Genomic DNA, 17,738 nt, shown 5'->3' with positions numbered 1-17,738 from the left:
ACTGACGTATCAAAGAATCCGGAATATGTACATTTGAGATGTGTCCGCTGAGCATTTCACTTTACTTGACTTGACTTTGACCCGATGATACACTTTCATTGTGAGGACCCTCCTCCCTTCGGAGGCACTGCTATATCCTCCTTCTTCTGTCTTTGACATGCGAGGCCCGAGATCATGGGATCGCGGACTAATGCTTGACTTTGCGATGTTGAGCGGTTCTGTTGTTGGAACAGCTTGGTATGATTTGATCTGGGATTTTAATTTGCTTTGGCTGTATAAAGATGTGATCTGCGGGGATTGATGATATTTAAACAATGGTCGACAGGTGGGGTTTCACCAGAGGTTGAGAGGTGATATAAAGGATTGGGGCATGACGGGTACGCTAGAGGGAGAGGTAGAGTGAGAGGGAGAGAGGGAGAGAAAAGAGAGGGAGAGAGGGAGAGAGGGACAGGAAGAGGAAGAGGGAGACTGCCTATGAGGTCTTCCAAAGGAGAATAGCGATTGGGCCGAGGTAAAAATAAATGAAGTTTTTGGTTTCTGCGAGTTGAACCATATTAGCAAGTGTGATTGTAGATTTGTGAATAAAGCAGAAAGGTCTGCAAGAGTATGACATGGAAAACGGATGATTTACCATGAGTCACAAAACTACCGAAACTAAAAGTCAAAGTATCAGCAAGACGCTCTAGCAAATGGAATCACATACTCGTATCGGTATTATGACTATGCCTATGAGGGTATATGTTCTGATTGGACTCACTTTTTACCCACGACGCAATGCCACGTTACGCCGTACAGCCTATCAAATTCCTTCTTGATGAACATGGCCATATCTTTTTCGAGGTCGTGTTTCTCCAGAGAGAGGACGACGATGTCCACTGCTTTTTGTTGCATGTCTTCGGACACTATTGAGATGGAGTGCAGTCAGCCTTTGAATTAAAAATGAGTCGCATATATGGATGCTATTTCGGTTCAGCCTGTATCTTGCGTGATTCCTTTCTTTCCTTGCTTGACGCTGACACCTCAGAATGGGACCCTTCACATATTCTCGTCTCAGGTCACTCTCCGTTCCAAGAGTAAAGTATACGTGGGGCAGCTCAATGTTATGTTGTGCAGAGAATCTCATACTCACTGTCCACACTCTTGATTACTGCATTCAAGTTCTGACCTCTGAGGGAAGCTACTCCCGAGCCTGACATTCTCGTTTGATTGGATTGGGCCATGATTCGAGGCTGCCAACCTGGTGCTGAAGTCTCGTGTATGTTGGCGATTGCACGGGCGAAGGAGACTGTATTATTCGTGCTAAGGCTGAGACCGTGAATGAACGTCGTGTGTGATATGTATATGTCTGCGAGATGGAATGAGGAGGAAAGGATCCAAGCGCCGAGTGAAGTTGAAGGTATCAAGGAATGCTCTGACCAGGTCAAGTCACGAGAATAGCCAACGTAGAAATACCCCGAAGCGAAGACATCTTGTTTTGTCTCAGGGTCCGAGTGGCATGACGCGTGGCTTTTTGTGGAGCTCCAGAATCCAGTTCACGAATCGGTCTAATCCGTTAACTGGTCCGGAACCGATAAATGGCAAATGGTGTGCTATGGACTATGAGCGACGCAGAGCGGAGTCGTCGTTCTTACATTCAGATCTCATCCACTGCTCTGATCCTCTGCCAAATATATCTGCATCTCGCTGAGCATACTTGTAGACGGCAGACAAGCAGACGGAGCCTAGCAGCTGTTCACGACCGCCGCCATGTCCAACGTGATTCACCGAACGGACGAACCATCCTTGACGTTCGGGCACGACGAAAGCAGCGTCACAGAACTGTCCATCGTGGGCTTGCATCTGACGGTATACGGCTTGAAGGAGATCGAGAAGAGTGATCGACCGTTAGCTGTTCTGGTCAGTCGGTCTGCTCTCTCTCGCAAATGAACTATCTATCTGTCTGGGCTAATAATGATAGGTGTTATAGGTCGCTGCTCATGGTCGAACGAATAGCCAGAAGAACATGATCACCTTCTCTCATGGTATATTGGGCAAAGTCAACTCCAAGGATGATAGAGAGCGAAAGAGGGATTTGATCATTGTTACTCTGGTTCGTCAGCTTCCAATTCCTCTACCCTCTCGAGAAGTATGTAGCTGAATCAACATGTTCTGTTTGGTCACTCTTGCAGGACCAACGTAATCATGGTGGACGGATAACGGATAGGAAAGCGAACTTATCGTATGACGAGAACCCTCGGCATCTGTGAGTACAATACAATGCAATGAGCTGTTCGTCTTGCACTAGCGGTGGTGTTAGACCTGAAGCTGATGAGAAATACCTCGTCAGGATTGATATGGCAGCGAAAGTCTGTAAGTTTGACATATCAATCATCAACATCAAGGTCCTGAGGAGATGCACTAATCGATGGCAATGCCGGATAAGCTGGTGGCGCTCAAGATGTACAGCTCATCATCGATTTCCTTGCTGCCTACTTATTTCCACTGGGCCAAAAGACGATTGATGAATGGATAATTACCGGTATCTCATTGGGAGGTGAGCAGGAGTTCATATCTTCGTGTACATATACCTTTTCGTCCGATTGGCGATTTACTGATAATCGGCGACATCTCAGGCCATGTAGCTTGGCGATTACTCCGTGAAGGTGCGCTTCCCTTTACACAATTTGCTCGCATGACGAAGTCTGCTATATATCTGGGTCCACGAAAGCTGACGTCACTGTGCTCGTGCACCACAGAACCACGCATAAAGATCGGAATACCTATAATCGGTCTCCCTTTCGAGTCGTTCCCGAAATACATGAGACCGCGAGCCGAAGCCATGGGAATCCCATTCGTACCACCGACATATCCCCCTTCGTTGATACCCTTCCTGGAGGACGACGTGGACCATCACAAGTACAAGGGCAAGAAGATCTTGACTATTCATGGGGGACATGATAAGCTTGTACCCCTTGACAAGGGACAGGCAGATATCGATGCCGTGTTGAAGGTGGTGAATGAGAGTGGAGGAAAGGGGGAGATTTGGGTAGATGAAAATACGGGTCATGCGGTCAGTAAAGAGATGGTGGAGAAGACTGCCGAGTGGGTTTGGGAGTATGGCTTGAGAAAGTAGATGGATGCAGCCGGGCATCTCCAGCGCAGTGCGATGTTATGCGGTGCGATGCGATGCGATGGAGACAATATGGTGATGCGATATCGCTAGCGGATTCCGAAGAGATTCTGCAAGTCATTGCAAATCCCAGTGACCAATTGGTGGCTGTGGGTACTGCACCTGGGGAATCTGGTTGACTCGATAGAGTAACTTACCGAAAGCAAATTTGGTTTCGAGATTCTTACCGCTTAGATACATATAACCAGATATTTCTGATTTAGCTCTAGCAATGTTAGTGTCGGAGTGACAGATCATTTCCACTCGTTCCTGTCCTTATGCCTCTGGTTCGTCTGAATAGAGGGGCGCATGGGCTCATTTCGGTGAAAGCGTATTGGGAAACTGTCAACTCATGTGTGTAAGAGCACAGCATGCCTTCCGTTACCATAACATATCCTCGTAGAGGACGAGGACTGCGTCTGTTTTGGTATTGGTATATCAACACGGCTGAGACAACGGCGAGAGGCTCCCAAATGTTCATAAGTGTAATTGACTATTTTCACTTCTTCACTCCTTTACTTACGCACCTGTTCTCTTCTTCATGTTCTGAGACGTTTCATGAGTCACCGGTAATTAAGCTTGAATTAGGCTGAAAGAGGGTAAGCTTTCTGAATCCTGTTTGTATGCCACCAGGTCCGCAGCGTGGCTGGCCTGATCGCACGGCACGGCGGCACCACCACCAAGGCACGTTCATCTCCTGTCCTGTTGACAATTGATAATTGATTATCAACTTGAGCCCTTTTCTTTCCGTTTTCACAAACACGCGGCGTTGGCGATGAGACCAGTGATGTTTACGCCTGAATCAGTGGATCTGCCTGGACTCTGGCAATAAGCCAGCATGTTGAGTCAGAGGAGGTATCCAAGGTCCCAGATGAATAGACGACGATTAACAAGGAACGGATGAAACGTGTAAAGGAGGACCCTAAAAATCCAATAAATCAACGAATCAATCCATCAATGAATCAGTCGAGTCGATCAACATAGATACAAAGATCATCGTGGACTCCCGGAACGAGGTACAGTATCACAGTATCACACTGAAAGCGGTAGAAATGTAGAATATGCTTGAAAACGACTAAACAAGGCTGAAAGGCTGGAGCTTATTCGCACTATAGAGAAAGCGATACAACGGCTAGTGGAGAAGTAGTACAGCGTATAGATCGTTTGTGAATTCCCGCGAAAGCATGTTTGTGGTGTTGTTTGTGGTTTGCGGTTTTGCTTTGTGGTAATTAACCTTAAAGCTACTAAAATGAAGTTGATTCCAGCTCGAATGCTCAATTGAGTGTACATTTCTGTTTGTTGATCATCAACATCGAAACCAGTAATGTCACTTGATTCTGACTATATCAATGAATGAATCAATCAAGAAGGCCGGGACGAAGATTGTATCTCCTCTCCGGTCACAGGGTCGAACATGACCGCAAAACACGAACACACAAAAAGATGAAACCAACCTCCGCCCCGGCCTTGAATCCTTGAATCGCGCATTGATCTTCTTCCTTCCTTCGTTTAATCTCGAAACGCACAAACCTCCTGTACCTCTTGCTGCTGACTCATTGAAGCCGAGTCCATACAATACAATACTAACTTGTGCTTTCGGCTTGCTGGACCCACACGATACAAGATACATACTGAATATGCATACAAGGTTGGAAACCAAGACAGACACCCTCGACTCAACGCCGAAAGTGTAATTGCGCAACAGATACACGCATACAGCGGGTGAATCGCATTAATTGGCCAAGGGTGAATACGGGTCCTGGTAACAGAATGCTCGGCATGAGGATCCAAGCATCCTTTGGCTTACAAGTCTGCGCATTGTAGATTGTCAGATTGTGTTTCGTGTTTTAGGGAAACAAGGTATAAAAGAGCACGGACCACTAGTACTGACTGATCACTTCCTTTCTTCCCCTTCCCTCATCAAAATCATCAAACCAATCAGCCATCAAACCATCAAACCATACTACCCATACCAAACACTAACAGTAACAATAGCAAAACCCCAAAAGCACGTCTTTCATATATATATCGTCACCACGACCATCCTTCCTTTTCCCTTCTCCTTCTGATTAATCGCAAACATCATCAATATAATCACCTCTACCTAACTTTCCCATTCCCACTCCTAAACCTACCCACTCACTCATTCTTTTACAAAAGAACACACTCACCTTCATTGAACCGACCTTTGACTTTCTTTCTTTACCGAAGATACCGACCTTCACTCTCGACTTTCTTTCTTAGTTGCTTGTTCTGATTCGCTATTGATTAGCTAGTCAAGACTCCTCGAACCAAGTAAAAGATCGATCAAGCAAGCGTATACTAATAGGATAGGGAAAAGTCAAATAACAACTTCGACGCCATCTCACGGCTAAATTCACATTCCTTTATCAACACCAAATATCAAATACCTCTGAAGCTCAAGCTCAAGCTAGTCGACACTAGGTAGACCGTGACATCATACACCCTGGTTAGAGCGAGCACGAACCATCTACAGCCTTGCAGTCTCTCAAACTCGCTGGACGAATCAAACAAACGTATATATAGGACAGCAAAATACGATCTTCCAAGATGATGTTTTCTTCCACCATCACCACCCTCCTCGCCACCTCCACCATCATGAGCAGCCTCGCTCTGGGTGCGGCAGATCACTGGATCATCACTCAGCTGCAAACGCTGACGATCAGTCGAATGGATCCGATCGTCAATCCCAACGACGTCAGTGCTCATGCTCACAGGATTGTCGGGGCATCCAACTTCAATTGTAAGTCACCCCAGACCAGCCCCAAAATCTACTGCACTGACCGATGAGAATTATGGCAGGGCACTTGAATAGCCCCAATGATCAGCTCAACGCCGCTTGCAGTTCTACCATCATCGGAGATGACAAGTCGAATTACTGGGCACCGTGAGTCAGCTCTCCTACCTGTTGCATTCTTAGCTGAGGTTCATGCAATCAACCCTCAGTCAACTGTACTATCGACACCCCAACAACACTTTTACTCCTATTCTCGGTGGCGTTAGAGTATACTACTTCAACAAAAACAAAGATGTCAAACCTTTCCCACCTGGACTCAACATGATCACAGGGACCGCCATGGCTAGAGGAGCTGGAACATATAAGGGTTTGGGAGTCAAAATATCATGCGATCACGGTCTTCAAACGCCTTATCTCCCCAACGGTACTTCGCACCCCGGTGGCTGTGGACAAATCGCCCTTGGTATCTACTTCCCAAGTTGCGGACTTGCCAACGGTGCTATCTCTTCATCGGACCACTTCTCACACATGGCTTGGCCTCAAAGCTACAAGGGTCCAAACCTGGTAGATGATCCCAATGGTATCGTCTGTCCCGCCTCTCACCCTATCAAATACCCCACCATCTTTGCTGAAGTAAGTCATCTGCACACCTAATCGACTGCTTGCTGGCTGACTTGTATCGCACGTTAGTTCAACTACTACCTCGATGCCAAACACCCCTGGAGGAACGACGAATGCACTTTCGTCTTGTCTAATGGTGATTGTCTCGGAGATACCTTCCATGCAGACTTCGTGAACGGATGGGTTCCCCAGACGCTCAAGGACGCCATCGGTCAATGCGGTTTCGGCAAAGGTGTCGGAGACAATCTCGACGCTTGCGCACCACTGAAGAAGACGAAGTCGGAACCTAAATCGTGGGATTGTCGATTGGACGGTCAAATTCCCGATGAGGAAGTTGGTTTATGGAGACCCATCAAGAGCTTACCAGGCTGCAACCCTCTGTGGAAAGCCAGTCAGACCACCAAGCCTGGATGCAGTTCGACACCAGCCAAACCAGGCTACGTCAACCCCAATGCCTATTTCGAGAATCTCAAATTCAGAAACAAGATCCCTGTTGCTCTGGCTGAGTTGAAAGACGATGCGGACATCACGAAATACATCCCGTCTGTCGGTGATACCGGCGCTGGACGACTGGGCTGGTGGGGAACCGAAGGATCGAACAAGAATCAGCTTGAAAAGGGCAGTTGGCAATCGATCATCAATTCGCTCGCTTCTGGTACTAAGCCTCCGGCTATTGGAAACATGTACACGAACCCCGATCATGCCGACTCCGCATCTGACCAAAGCGCCGGTGATCAAAACGATGATACCGCCGCTCAAGATCAACAAGAAGATGGAGAAGAGACCGAGAATCGTGAAGGCAGTACACCACCTGTAGATGCTCCTGTATTGGCGGCGGAACCGCAAGAATCGAGTAACACCACAGATCCGACAACGCCTTCAGAAAGCGAGACAGGAGAAACTTCCTCTGGTGCTAAATACTGCAAGTAAGTCGGAGCAATCTTGACCATGCGTGTCTATTTCAGATTGATATGCTGACTCATACATATCATCAGGCGGGGTAAGAAGAGAGGATTGATCCCTAGAGCAGGCGAGGCATTAGCGTCCCACCTCTCAAGACGGTCCAGAAGAAGGCACACCCATCATTAACCGATGAGGCATCCCTAATGCACTTCGACCATATACCCATAGCCGCGATGAGATTCGGCTCATATATACCCAGTCAATGGTCTTCATTTGGTTAATTTGGTTTTTCGCTTTTCGTATTCATCCCGATCTCTGATTCTTCTACCTCTTCTACCTCGGCCTATCGATATGGCTCATGAGAAGATGTGGTTGAGCTACATCTCTCGTGACCATCGGTGAAATCCCTTCACTCGCCTTCCTCTTGCTTTTCGTTTGTAAAATAATAAATTTAGCTTCGATCATTCTTCTTAATGTGTATAGGTTTGCATCAAAGTAGTAAAGCATTAGTTTTGGATCGAAAAGGAAATGATTAGTTTGGTCGACTGTGTCTATTGGTAATTATCGGTCATAGGTTATTGAATTGACGAAATGTAATGATATATCACCTCAGCTGTCTTTTTTTATTGTTTGATGATAATCAGTACGAGTCAGCCGTACAGTAAAGACGCGATGTAGGGTCTGCTTTCCAGGTTTAGTATGCGAAGAATGAATGGCGGAAAGCGAAAGCGGAGAATCTCGAAAAAATCTTGAAGCATCTTAGAAATGGTTGCATACAATATGGTACAGTACATTCTGATGTTGATGGCGGTTTGACCGAGTGGAGCACGCGAGGAGGATCTTGCTGAATTGTTCTTACCCCGGACCAATCTGTTTGAAAAATAAGGCAAAGCAATATGAGCTCCTTCAGCTCCCAGTGACAGATGAATGCGTTGACTAGTTGGCTGAAGACTGACCTTTGGCATATCGTGATGTTCACTAGAAACGAAGTATTGATGTTGTTTCATGGTCAGCGTACTGGTCCCTTCCTGGTATATGGTGTTGTGCCCAAATGGTCCCGCAAGCTGAACGGAGAAAGAGCGAGTGGAAGGGTGAAAGGCGGGAGGGCAAGAAGAAGGGGGGAGAAATGCCCACCTGAGTCTATCTAACTTCGCATTCAATTCCGAGACTCTATCTTTGTGCGTCTTCTTGGCTAATTCCTTGACTCTTGATTCGCGCTACGACATAGAACGACAGGGCAGATGAGGAATGAGGGAAGATCAGTGAACGCACATTTTCATGGATTCGACAGATGGGAACTAAGCTAAGCCGAGCCACGCTAAGCTACTCACCCTCTTCCGTTGAGTTTCGAGGAACCGTCGCTCGGCATCAGTCATCTTCGGTCCATCTTCACGCCCGTCCCTCTCCCTCTCCCTCTCCCTCTCTGCCCTTTCTTTATTGTCCAATCTCTCTTCATCCGAATCCCCAAAATCAGAAGTATTCTCTTCCTTATCTCTGACCTTTTCGTCTTTTCTGGCACTGGATTTGTCCTTTAGCTTGATTTCGGTCTCGGCGGTCTTTCGGTCAGATGAGGAATGCGATTTCTTCTTCTTCTTCCTATTTCCAAGCAATCATTCATTCATCAGTAAGAGAGGTCAAGACTGCATGCTAATGGTAGACATTCGAATATTTTCATGAGTCGATGCGAGGCAGTCATACGGCACACAGATCTCATTTGAATGGGAAAGGCGGATGGAATGCTGTTCTTCACCCCTTGCGCTTGACTTGACATGACTCGATATGATCACTATACAAAAGAAGACAGGAGAACACAAGACACTCACTTGTCGCTTTGCCCTTTGAACTTGAGTGATCCGCCCGGGACGTGGGCGTAATCACTCATGATGTGAATAGCTCCAACAGTCGCTCGTCCCCTGTATCGAGATATCGGAGGGGTGGTCAAAGTGAGCTTGGGGGATCTCAAGATCGATCTTACGGCGTCCTGCTCAAGTGAAACGGAGAGTCGAGAGGAGCCAAACAACAGCAAGCAACAACAGGAGGCTCGAAGGGTTGACCAGCTGAAATCCACATCATGTTGGCGTATCAAGACCACAGTGCGGCGAGGGGCGGCGAGCGCCGTATCCTACAAAAAAGTTGGGTTTGACTTCTTCTACTTCGACGATGCCTTGCCTTGCCACTACATCTCCGTCTGAATGTCTGAATAGATAATCGGCCACCCTATAAAAGTAGATTCAAAAGGCACCAATCGCAAATCGGAGAATCAAACGTAGAACAAAGCACAATATGTCCGCCGCTGGTATTCCTCAACTTGACGAAGCTTCCAAGGTCAGCTGGCCTATCACCTCTGTTGAAGATATTGCAAATTGTAAACCGCTTAGCTGATATGTATGTTACCAATGAGTAGAAAGAATTGGAAGGTTTCCTCGAACAAGAGTGGGTTTTCTCAAGCGTCCCGCCATCATACCACCCCGAAGAGCGACTGTTCCTTTGCCGCTATCAAGCTTGAAGCTTGATTAACCAATCAGCTAACGATCCGGTTGATTCACAGACAAGCTAAAGCTAAATTGCAAGCTTCGATCCATGAACTGACCAACACATGTGAGCTTTGTCTCCATCATACTCATACTCATACTTTGACAAAATCATCATACTGCTTGTAATTGAGTGGACGGAAAGCTGATAATGATAATGACATTATCGATCCGATTAGGCTGGAACACGTAGGTCTTTCATTCATCTACATTTTTCAGCGACATGCAGTATCACTGTCACTCTGTCGTCCACTTGGCGTATAATTGTATATTCAATTACACCATTTACACCAAAAGAAGGGAAACAATCTGTGCCATGCCTCAAAGTGAGAAGTGACATGCAAGCTGATCAAACCATATCACACCTTTGCACCGTCCATAGCTGCATAACAGGGTCGATTTCTTCGAAATTCTCTAAAACCGAAGCTCAATGCCTTGAGAACTGCGTAGACCGATTCTTAGATTCGAGTCTGTTCATCGTGAAACAGATCGAAGCTCAGAAACAACAATTGTAAGATGGCGATCCGGCCTCGGTTGAAGCGAAGCAGCAGAGATGAGGAGATGGGAGTGTATTTGAGCTGGGCAGATATCTGAACGAGGGCGAACGACTGGTCAAGAGCAGAATAGCAATGAGGGTCTCTGTTGAATGTCAATTAGTTCTACAAAAGAGCAAGGAGCAAGGAGCAATGGCTACAGGTGACAGGCGACGGGCCATGAAGGACAAAGACGGAATTATAGCTCACACATCACCAATTAAAATTGCATGTATCGCATTATCTCGGATTCAAAGGGTTACTTGTATTCCCGGCATACTTTCGATGATCCAAATGATTCACCATTCGCAGCTCGCAGCTCGCAGCTCGCCAAGCGCTGGTGAATCTGAGAACGCTGGTTTGGAAACGCTTGATCTGGAACCTTTCGAAGAGAAATCTTCAGGCTCGCGTCACTAGTCATTAACCACTAATGTCGATCAAATTGATCTGTTTGTCCTCATCATATGTCATGATATGTCGTTATCAACAGAGACCACAATCCGATAGGCGATGCAATCTACAAACTGATTCATATAACCTGACCGCACATCTCTTCCCTAGTGACTGCATCAGCCATTCAGACCAGGTCAAATCATTCCTCCCCTGTCCACACTGCCACGATTCGACAGATACGACTTCTCATGAACATCCCTAATTTCCTTGATCACAGCTCCAAGCCATCGCTGAATTAGATCACCCAGCATAGCTTCCCATCCAGCATTCTTCTTGGCTATAACCATAGGATCGAACTCTATCTTGTCCTCGGCTTTGATCGTAGTACCGTTCGCAGAAACGGAAGTATTTATCGATGGTCTAGCCCTTGGACGAGCAGATGATTTCGGTGGGATGGCAGGCACGGGTAAGTTGGTGAGTGGAAGTTGGATCGGTAGTTGATATCGATGTTTCAGAGCGCTATTATTTCATGCCATGCCAGGAGCGATCAGTCAGCGAACAGATACACAGAGAAAAGACCATTTCAGTGTGATCCGCTCGTATATGAGGTCGACGCAGTGTACGGTAGCCTGCGTGGGCTAATTGCAGATTGCACTCACGCCGCGAAGCAAGTCAGATTCCCGACTCTCCTAAATGTCCATTCTTTCTCCTTCCGCCCCTCCTCTTGGCCCGCGGTGCTACCTTTAGAGGGGGATGTATGGCCGCTTGAGATTGTCGATGATAGCGTATCGTGCACGTCTTCGTCCGGGATGAAACCCCATGGTTTGGTTGATTTGAGCAAAGACGAGTTGTATGCGTGGATAAGTATATATCCATCGCTATAGTTGTATCCACACGTCAATGGAGGACCAAACGGTGCAGTTGGTCTAAGCGAGAAGAAGTCGTACTCACGACAGACGAGATAAGATGGATGATTCAAAATCGCTAGACGTGGTTGACGGTAATCGTAACGCCAAGTCGAGGGGTAGATTGGACAAAAGAAACGAATGTAGTCGTTCTGGTAGGAGTGAACCACGGTCCGTCAGCAGACATGACGTTGGTTGGCTGGCTGCAATCTAGCAGCACAAAAGAGTATGGGATATGAAAAGGCACTCACCCAATTGCCTACCAGACCAATCTTTCGCCCAATCCTCCAACTCCCTTTCCCCATTATCCGGGGTGAAGACGAAAAGCTGTTCGACCACACCTACCCATCTACCCATCCCATCTCTTGCTCCTCTAGCTTCCTTTTCCCAAGCATTATCATCCAAGTCCCTGTACTCCCTCTTCTCACTCAAGATACGATCCTCCCAATTGGTCAGATGACTCGTGTTCTCAGAGGTCGAAGCGAGGTTGTTCGGATTATACAGTTCGTCCTCTTCCGAATCATAATTCTCCGGTTCACTGAAGATGCCACTCCCACTTCCGTCTGGATCACCACTTCCCGAAGTCCCCTCTGTCTCAGGGGAGAACGGCCGTTCTTGAGTCGGAGTATCACTCCTATCCACCCTCAGTCGTTCTTCAAGCTCCCTCAGATGAGTCAATACTTCCAACGCTGCTTTCCGAAGTTCACCCAACACATCTCCATCCGATTTACCTAGACTCGCTTTACGCTCGGTGGACGTCGATACGGCGGGATTGGAGATGGTGCGTAGGGGTGCGCCTGTGGGTCTTGAGGGTGTGCTCAAGCTTGATCTCAGTTTGCCCGCACCGCCCAATCTAGCTTGCAGAAACGCTGATCCTGATCCCGATCCCGAAGTCTTCCGTCCAGACGAATTATGCGATATCGAAAGAGCTAAAAACCTGATCCGCCTTATCGACTGTGCAGTCTGTACAAGGGCATTCTGAATATCCTCCGACGTCCTCATTTCCCCATGTGTCTCTTCGTCGCCGTCGAAGTTGATAGGGAAATACAGACTCTTGCTTGAAGGTAAGCCGGACGAAGCTGCTGTTGTAGGAGAGATGGGTACTGATAATCCCCAAATACCTCTTACATCCTCAATTATGCTTTTGGCTTCTCGGCGGGCATCTTCGATATCGATACGAGGCAATTCCAGCTCTTTATACGGTCTTCGGTGGGGATTCGAGTGTGAATTTGCACGATCACTAAGTGCTGAAGGAGGACGATTCTCTTCTCCCTCAGCTGCGTCTTCGCCTAGACTACCGAGTGATGAGATACCCTTGAGGCCGACTCCGAGACCAGGGCGATGTTCGACTTTTCCCCCGCTCGCGAAATGCCGTTGGAGATCTCGGATGGAGCCGAGCATCTGGACTGATTCTCGCTTGGCAGCGGATTTAGAGATGTGTCGGTATTTGGGGTTCCTGAGTGGCTGTATAGGCGGATGAGCCGAGGATGAAGAGGTAGATGAGGTAGGAGAGGTTGATGTGTCCATTTCGTCCTTGTATTGACTTATGTGAAGTGCGGCTTGTATGGGGTTTGGGGCAAAGGTGGGTTCGTGTTGTCACGTTCGAAGGAGAGCAGAAAGGAAGTAATTGACCATTACTCAAGCTCGTGGAGGGGTTCGTCTCGTTTATCTGGTCAGGCTGACATCAGTCCGCCTGCGGAGTCGTACAATGTCGTTAGAGGCGTGAGATGATGAAGCGAGGCCGAGAAGATATAGCTGGAGGTGACGGAGTGATTTTGGCCCAGCTCTAGAGATTCTGTTTCATATGGTGACGATACTCGCACTTTGCCATTGATCTGATTTTGATTTTAGCCTCGACGCGCTCGAGCCTCGACTTTTACTCGCTATTACGTTATCAGAGTAAGCTCACGACGAAATCCCTCACTCACGAGGAGGCCACGAGTTGTGAGCCGAGACCTCTCGGTGACCGAGTGGAGTCCCACATATTCTAGCTTGAAGGTGGGTCATTCACCATTTCCACCATCGCAGGTACGCCGATTTTTACGGGCATTGGCCATCACCGTGCCGAGCAGCTGTCTGTGAGAACCAATTATATATGATCGCCTCGTCAGCATCACTATCGTTTCTGTTTTTCAATCTCACTCTCACTCCCAGCGATCAGCATCCAGGATCCAGCTCGACACTGCGCAACCCTGTCTCTCGTCAGTCTGCAGGGCAAAACCACAAGGTTCGAGTGTCTCGTGTGAGAACAATCACCATCTCACTGAACTATCACTATCAATCCGATCCCGTTCGACACTACATTAGCATTTTGCAAGGAGCATTCGATCAGGTATCATGAATAAGGTCAAAGAAATCCTGAATGGATTGCCACTTCTCCCTTCCTGGGCTAGATCATCTCCGAAGATTGGGTACGCTATATATGGGGTGGAAGCTATCGCAGTAGTTTTGTTGGCAGTGTATCTGTACATGTGGCCATGGAGGGAATATACTTTGCCATACCGGAATCTGCGAGGTGAGTTTTCACCATTTCTTGCTTCGTCACTCAATGTATATGTTCGATCAGGCAGCGCACCTTGCCCAAACCTCTCTGAGATCGGTCTGCCTATTTGCCCTCAATCTCCGCCTACATCGCACACCAAGAAGAAATCAACAGCTAATATCCCTGTGACATACAGGTCCCAAGGCCGAGCATTGGTTCTGGGGCAACGTACGCACATTCCTCAAGTCCGAGCCTATGGTACCCCATGGAAGGTGGATCAAGGAGTATGGCCCTACCTTCCGATACAGAGTTATAGCAGGCATGCCGCGATTCTACACCGCCGATCCAGCCGCCGTATCCTATATACTCAACCATAGCGATACCTTTCCTAAACCACCTCAGACTAGAAAAGCAATGGCCGATATGCTGGGCAACGGTGTCCTAGTCGCTGAGGGGCACGACCATAAACGACAACGCAAATTATTGAATCCATCTTTCAGTCCGGCAGCCATCAAAGGGATGGTTCCTATCTTCTACGACAAATCGTATGAACTAAAAGAAAAGTTCATCTCCCTCATCGAGGGCGATCTGATCACCACGGAATCCTCCCCCACCCCGCCAGTGAAGGTTGATGTCGTCAAAGGAACAAGGAAGATCGACGTAATGAGTTGGCTAGGAAAGACGACGTTGGATGTTATCGGATTAGCGGGATTCAATTACGATTTCAAGGCTTTGGAAGATCCGAATAATGAGCTTGCGGAGGCGTATCGAAAGATGTTCAGTGCTGGAATGGAGGTGACGATTGGGGCTATTATTCAGGCTTTGTTTCCCATTTTCCAGATCATCGTGAGTTTACGTGTCTATAATTCAATCCGATTCTATAGTCTCGACGTCAATGTGATTACGCTAATCAAATTGACCGCTGGCAATGGCAGCCCACTGAGCGGATGAGAACAGTCAGAGCGAGCACCAAGAAGACCAAAGAGATAGGTCAGGTAAGCCGACGACTATATCTCATCGTCTGCAAGATCTTGTCCGCTAAGGACTTCATTGATATGGCAGAGACTGATTGATGAGAAGAAGCGGGCTATCGCGGCTGCTCATCATGATGGATTCGAAAAACAGGCGGATATCGGGAATGACCTCTTGTCACACCTTAGTAAGTACATCAACGTCTTAACGGTCGTGAACCGTCGAGAGCATATCTGAATGTGACATTGATCCACAGTCAAAGCGAATATGGCCAGTGATCTTCGGCCAGATCAGAAATTGTCCGACGAAGAGGTCCTAGCTCAGATCACTACCTTCGTCAGCATCCCCCTTTCCTCTGAGAAGATGAAGCCTACCTAACTGAAAACCCCTTGATGCCTCGCAGATGCTAGCCGGAAACGAAACCTCGTCTACTGCTTTGACCTGGATACTGTACTCCCTTGCCCAACATACTGAGACGCAGAAAAAGTTGAGGGACGAAGCGATGGAAGTCCCGGACGAACGACCAAGCTTGTGAGTCTAGCTTGTCCGGCAACAAACCATCGCTGAAACATACAACGGATCAGAGCTGATAATTCTCTTCGCTTCTCAGAGAAACGCTGAACGCTTTACCTTACATGGACGCCGTCATCAGGGAAGTTCTCAGACTATGCGCGCCTGCTCCAGCTACGATGCGGCAGTCCATGGAAAATACCGTCGTACCGCTCAGCGTGCCCGTGAAGGGAAGAGATGGAAAGATGATTGAAAGTATTAATCTTCCAAAAGGAGCTATGTTGATGATTCGTGGGTTCTGCAATCTTCTGGAAAGAATAGAAAGATGAGGCTGATCGTATGGTTTGCTTTGATTCGGAGTATAGCTATTCTGAACGTCAATACTCTTGAACAAGTATGGGGTCCAGACGCGGACAAGTTCAACCCTGAGAGATTCCTCAAATCGAGCTCGTTGTCATCAAACGACGTATCAGTTGGCGGTGTATGGGGCAATCTGTTGACTTTCTTAGGAGGAACGCGGAATTGCATTGGATACCGATTCGCTCTGGCGGAAATTAAGGTCATCTTGTTCGTGTTGATTCGGGGATTCGAATTTGAAGAATTGCCTTCCAAACCTGTAATAGAGAGGAAAGCATCGTGAGTCCAAATACCAAATTACCGAACTGCCCCTACAGATCAGGTGTGGTGTTGCCCTATCTTCGATCCAGCTGACATGCTGATAATGTGATTTGACTCGACTTGACTTGAGTAGCGTCGTGATGAGACCTCGAGTTGTTGGAGAGGAGAAAGCGGGGTTACAAATGCCTTTACTAGTCAGACCGTTATCCACCTAACACCTAACACCTAAGCCAAATGGGTTTATCTGTATATCATCTTCAGCGCGTATCTATCTACATTGGATAAATTGTCTATTTTATCGCCTTTCATATCTAGTTTCCTGATCTTCCAGTGCGGCTCTGCTCTGCTCAATCGGATGATCGCGCCACCGTACGCCGTCTCTGAGTAGCTTTCACGAGCGATAATGTATAATGCATGTATAGTGATCCTACTACGAGGCATGCATCTCAGATCCTCAAATAGCTAAAGCACAAGCATTCTTGTTACGTTGTCAAAAGCATTGCAGTCGTACTCCTCTCAGACTCAGGGCATTCGATTCCATTCCAATCGGATCGCCGTGAACTTTGTCGCTGTAAACCCGTACTTCTCCCTCGGGGGTTGATCAGGTAGGGTGTCTCAGATTCCGGCAACTGAGTAGGCAGGCAACTAGAATATATCTTCCCGCCATGCTATGCAGATATCTTCAAGCGCAGTAGATCAGGCGAGCTCTTGTTGTTGTCGAAGCGCTGCGCTAGACCGTCCAAATCCAGGGTGCAGTATTAGGATGAGATAGGATCCCCGGAAGAAAAGAATAAGCTCAAGCTTTTCCAACGTAAACAACAACGTAAAGGTAGAGCAGAGTAGGGAGTTACAGTAATTGGCTTCCTATCGTGACGCGCTGTCAGTGTGACGAAAGAGCTAGTCAAGTTACTCCGAAGAGTAAGTTAGGCGGGTGCATCGCTTCTTCCTAATTACCTCAATTGCACATCATCAGGTTAAGCTAAGCACGACAAGAAACTGAACAACTGATCGACTGATCGAGTGCACGTCGGTATCAGCGTACAGATAGACATCACGCCCCCTCGATCGTACTCGACTGATTCAACGTACGGAGAAAAGGTAGAAAGAAAAGGATATCTTGGTCATAAGGAAATCAAGTTAATCACGGATCACCAAAAAGCATCAAAGGATCTTCATTCTTTTCTCGTCTTATATCGCATCAACTTCACACCTTCCAGGTGATCACTGTATATAAACAAAGCCGATAAATAAGCTAGAGGGTAGTATCACTCGGATTGGGATTCAGCGCCCTTCTCCCGCTTCACGCGCTCAAGCCAGTCAATTGACCAACAATTCACCTCGACTCACCTCGACAGCAACCCTGA

The 17,738-nt window shown here is 47.4% G+C and overlaps 7 protein-coding genes across 7 annotated transcripts; 4 read left to right on the top strand and 3 right to left on the bottom strand.

Moving 5' to 3' along the window:
- Window positions 1-472: 472 nt before the first annotated feature.
- Window positions 473-1,220, bottom strand: I303_106430 (uncharacterized protein; the record flags this gene model as incomplete). The annotated part of the gene is made up of 4 exons (XM_018411571.2): window positions 473-537; window positions 632-654; window positions 758-902; window positions 1,130-1,220. The coding sequence occupies 4 exons, from the start codon at window positions 1,218-1,220 to the stop codon at window positions 473-475; spliced, it is 324 nt and encodes a 107-aa protein (XP_018259383.2).
- Window positions 1,221-1,746: 526 nt separating this feature from the next.
- On the top strand, window positions 1,747-3,112 carry I303_106429 (uncharacterized protein; the record flags this gene model as incomplete). Its single annotated transcript, XM_018411572.1, has 7 exons — window positions 1,747-1,896; window positions 1,967-2,089; window positions 2,169-2,242; window positions 2,327-2,349; window positions 2,423-2,533; window positions 2,613-2,642; window positions 2,736-3,112. 7 exons carry the CDS (start codon window positions 1,747-1,749, stop codon window positions 3,110-3,112), a joined length of 888 nt encoding a protein of 295 aa, XP_018259384.1.
- A 2,607-nt stretch (window positions 3,113-5,719) lies between these two features.
- I303_106428 (uncharacterized protein) lies at window positions 5,720-7,457 on the top strand (the record flags this gene model as incomplete). The annotated part of the gene is made up of 4 exons (XM_018411573.1): window positions 5,720-5,912; window positions 5,972-6,056; window positions 6,116-6,539; window positions 6,597-7,457. 4 exons carry the CDS (start codon window positions 5,720-5,722, stop codon window positions 7,455-7,457), a joined length of 1,563 nt encoding a protein of 520 aa, XP_018259385.1.
- A 1,271-nt stretch (window positions 7,458-8,728) lies between these two features.
- On the bottom strand, window positions 8,729-9,312 carry I303_106427 (uncharacterized protein; the record flags this gene model as incomplete). The annotated part of the gene is made up of 2 exons (XM_018411574.1): window positions 8,729-9,026; window positions 9,254-9,312. The coding sequence occupies 2 exons, from the start codon at window positions 9,310-9,312 to the stop codon at window positions 8,729-8,731; spliced, it is 357 nt and encodes a 118-aa protein (XP_018259386.1).
- Window positions 9,313-9,713: 401 nt separating this feature from the next.
- On the top strand, window positions 9,714-10,476 carry I303_106426 (mitochondrial import inner membrane translocase subunit TIM8; the record flags this gene model as incomplete). The annotated part of the gene is made up of 5 exons (XM_018411575.1): window positions 9,714-9,755; window positions 9,835-9,863; window positions 9,979-10,028; window positions 10,141-10,150; window positions 10,344-10,476. The coding sequence occupies 5 exons, from the start codon at window positions 9,714-9,716 to the stop codon at window positions 10,474-10,476; spliced, it is 264 nt and encodes an 87-aa protein (XP_018259387.1).
- Window positions 10,477-11,081: 605 nt separating this feature from the next.
- Window positions 11,082-13,319, bottom strand: I303_106425 (uncharacterized protein; the record flags this gene model as incomplete). Its single annotated transcript, XM_018411576.1, has 4 exons — window positions 11,082-11,406; window positions 11,547-11,765; window positions 11,839-11,944; window positions 12,044-13,319. 4 exons carry the CDS (start codon window positions 13,317-13,319, stop codon window positions 11,082-11,084), a joined length of 1,926 nt encoding a protein of 641 aa, XP_018259388.1.
- An 810-nt stretch (window positions 13,320-14,129) lies between these two features.
- I303_106424 (uncharacterized protein) lies at window positions 14,130-16,589 on the top strand (the record flags this gene model as incomplete). The annotated part of the gene is made up of 9 exons (XM_018411577.2): window positions 14,130-14,307; window positions 14,471-15,120; window positions 15,210-15,269; window positions 15,337-15,433; window positions 15,503-15,582; window positions 15,650-15,777; window positions 15,857-16,047; window positions 16,122-16,392; window positions 16,508-16,589. The coding sequence occupies 9 exons, from the start codon at window positions 14,130-14,132 to the stop codon at window positions 16,587-16,589; spliced, it is 1,737 nt and encodes a 578-aa protein (XP_018259389.2).
- Between the last annotated feature and the right edge of the window lie 1,149 nt (window positions 16,590-17,738).

The sequence above is a fragment of the Kwoniella dejecticola genome, chromosome 8 (assembly GCF_000512565.2).
Source record: "Kwoniella dejecticola CBS 10117 chromosome 8, complete sequence".
Classification (NCBI taxonomy): domain Eukaryota; kingdom Fungi; phylum Basidiomycota; class Tremellomycetes; order Tremellales; family Cryptococcaceae; genus Kwoniella; species Kwoniella dejecticola.
The sequence above is the reverse complement of the archived record's forward strand: the minus strand, read 5'-3'. Positions and strand labels throughout refer to the sequence as shown.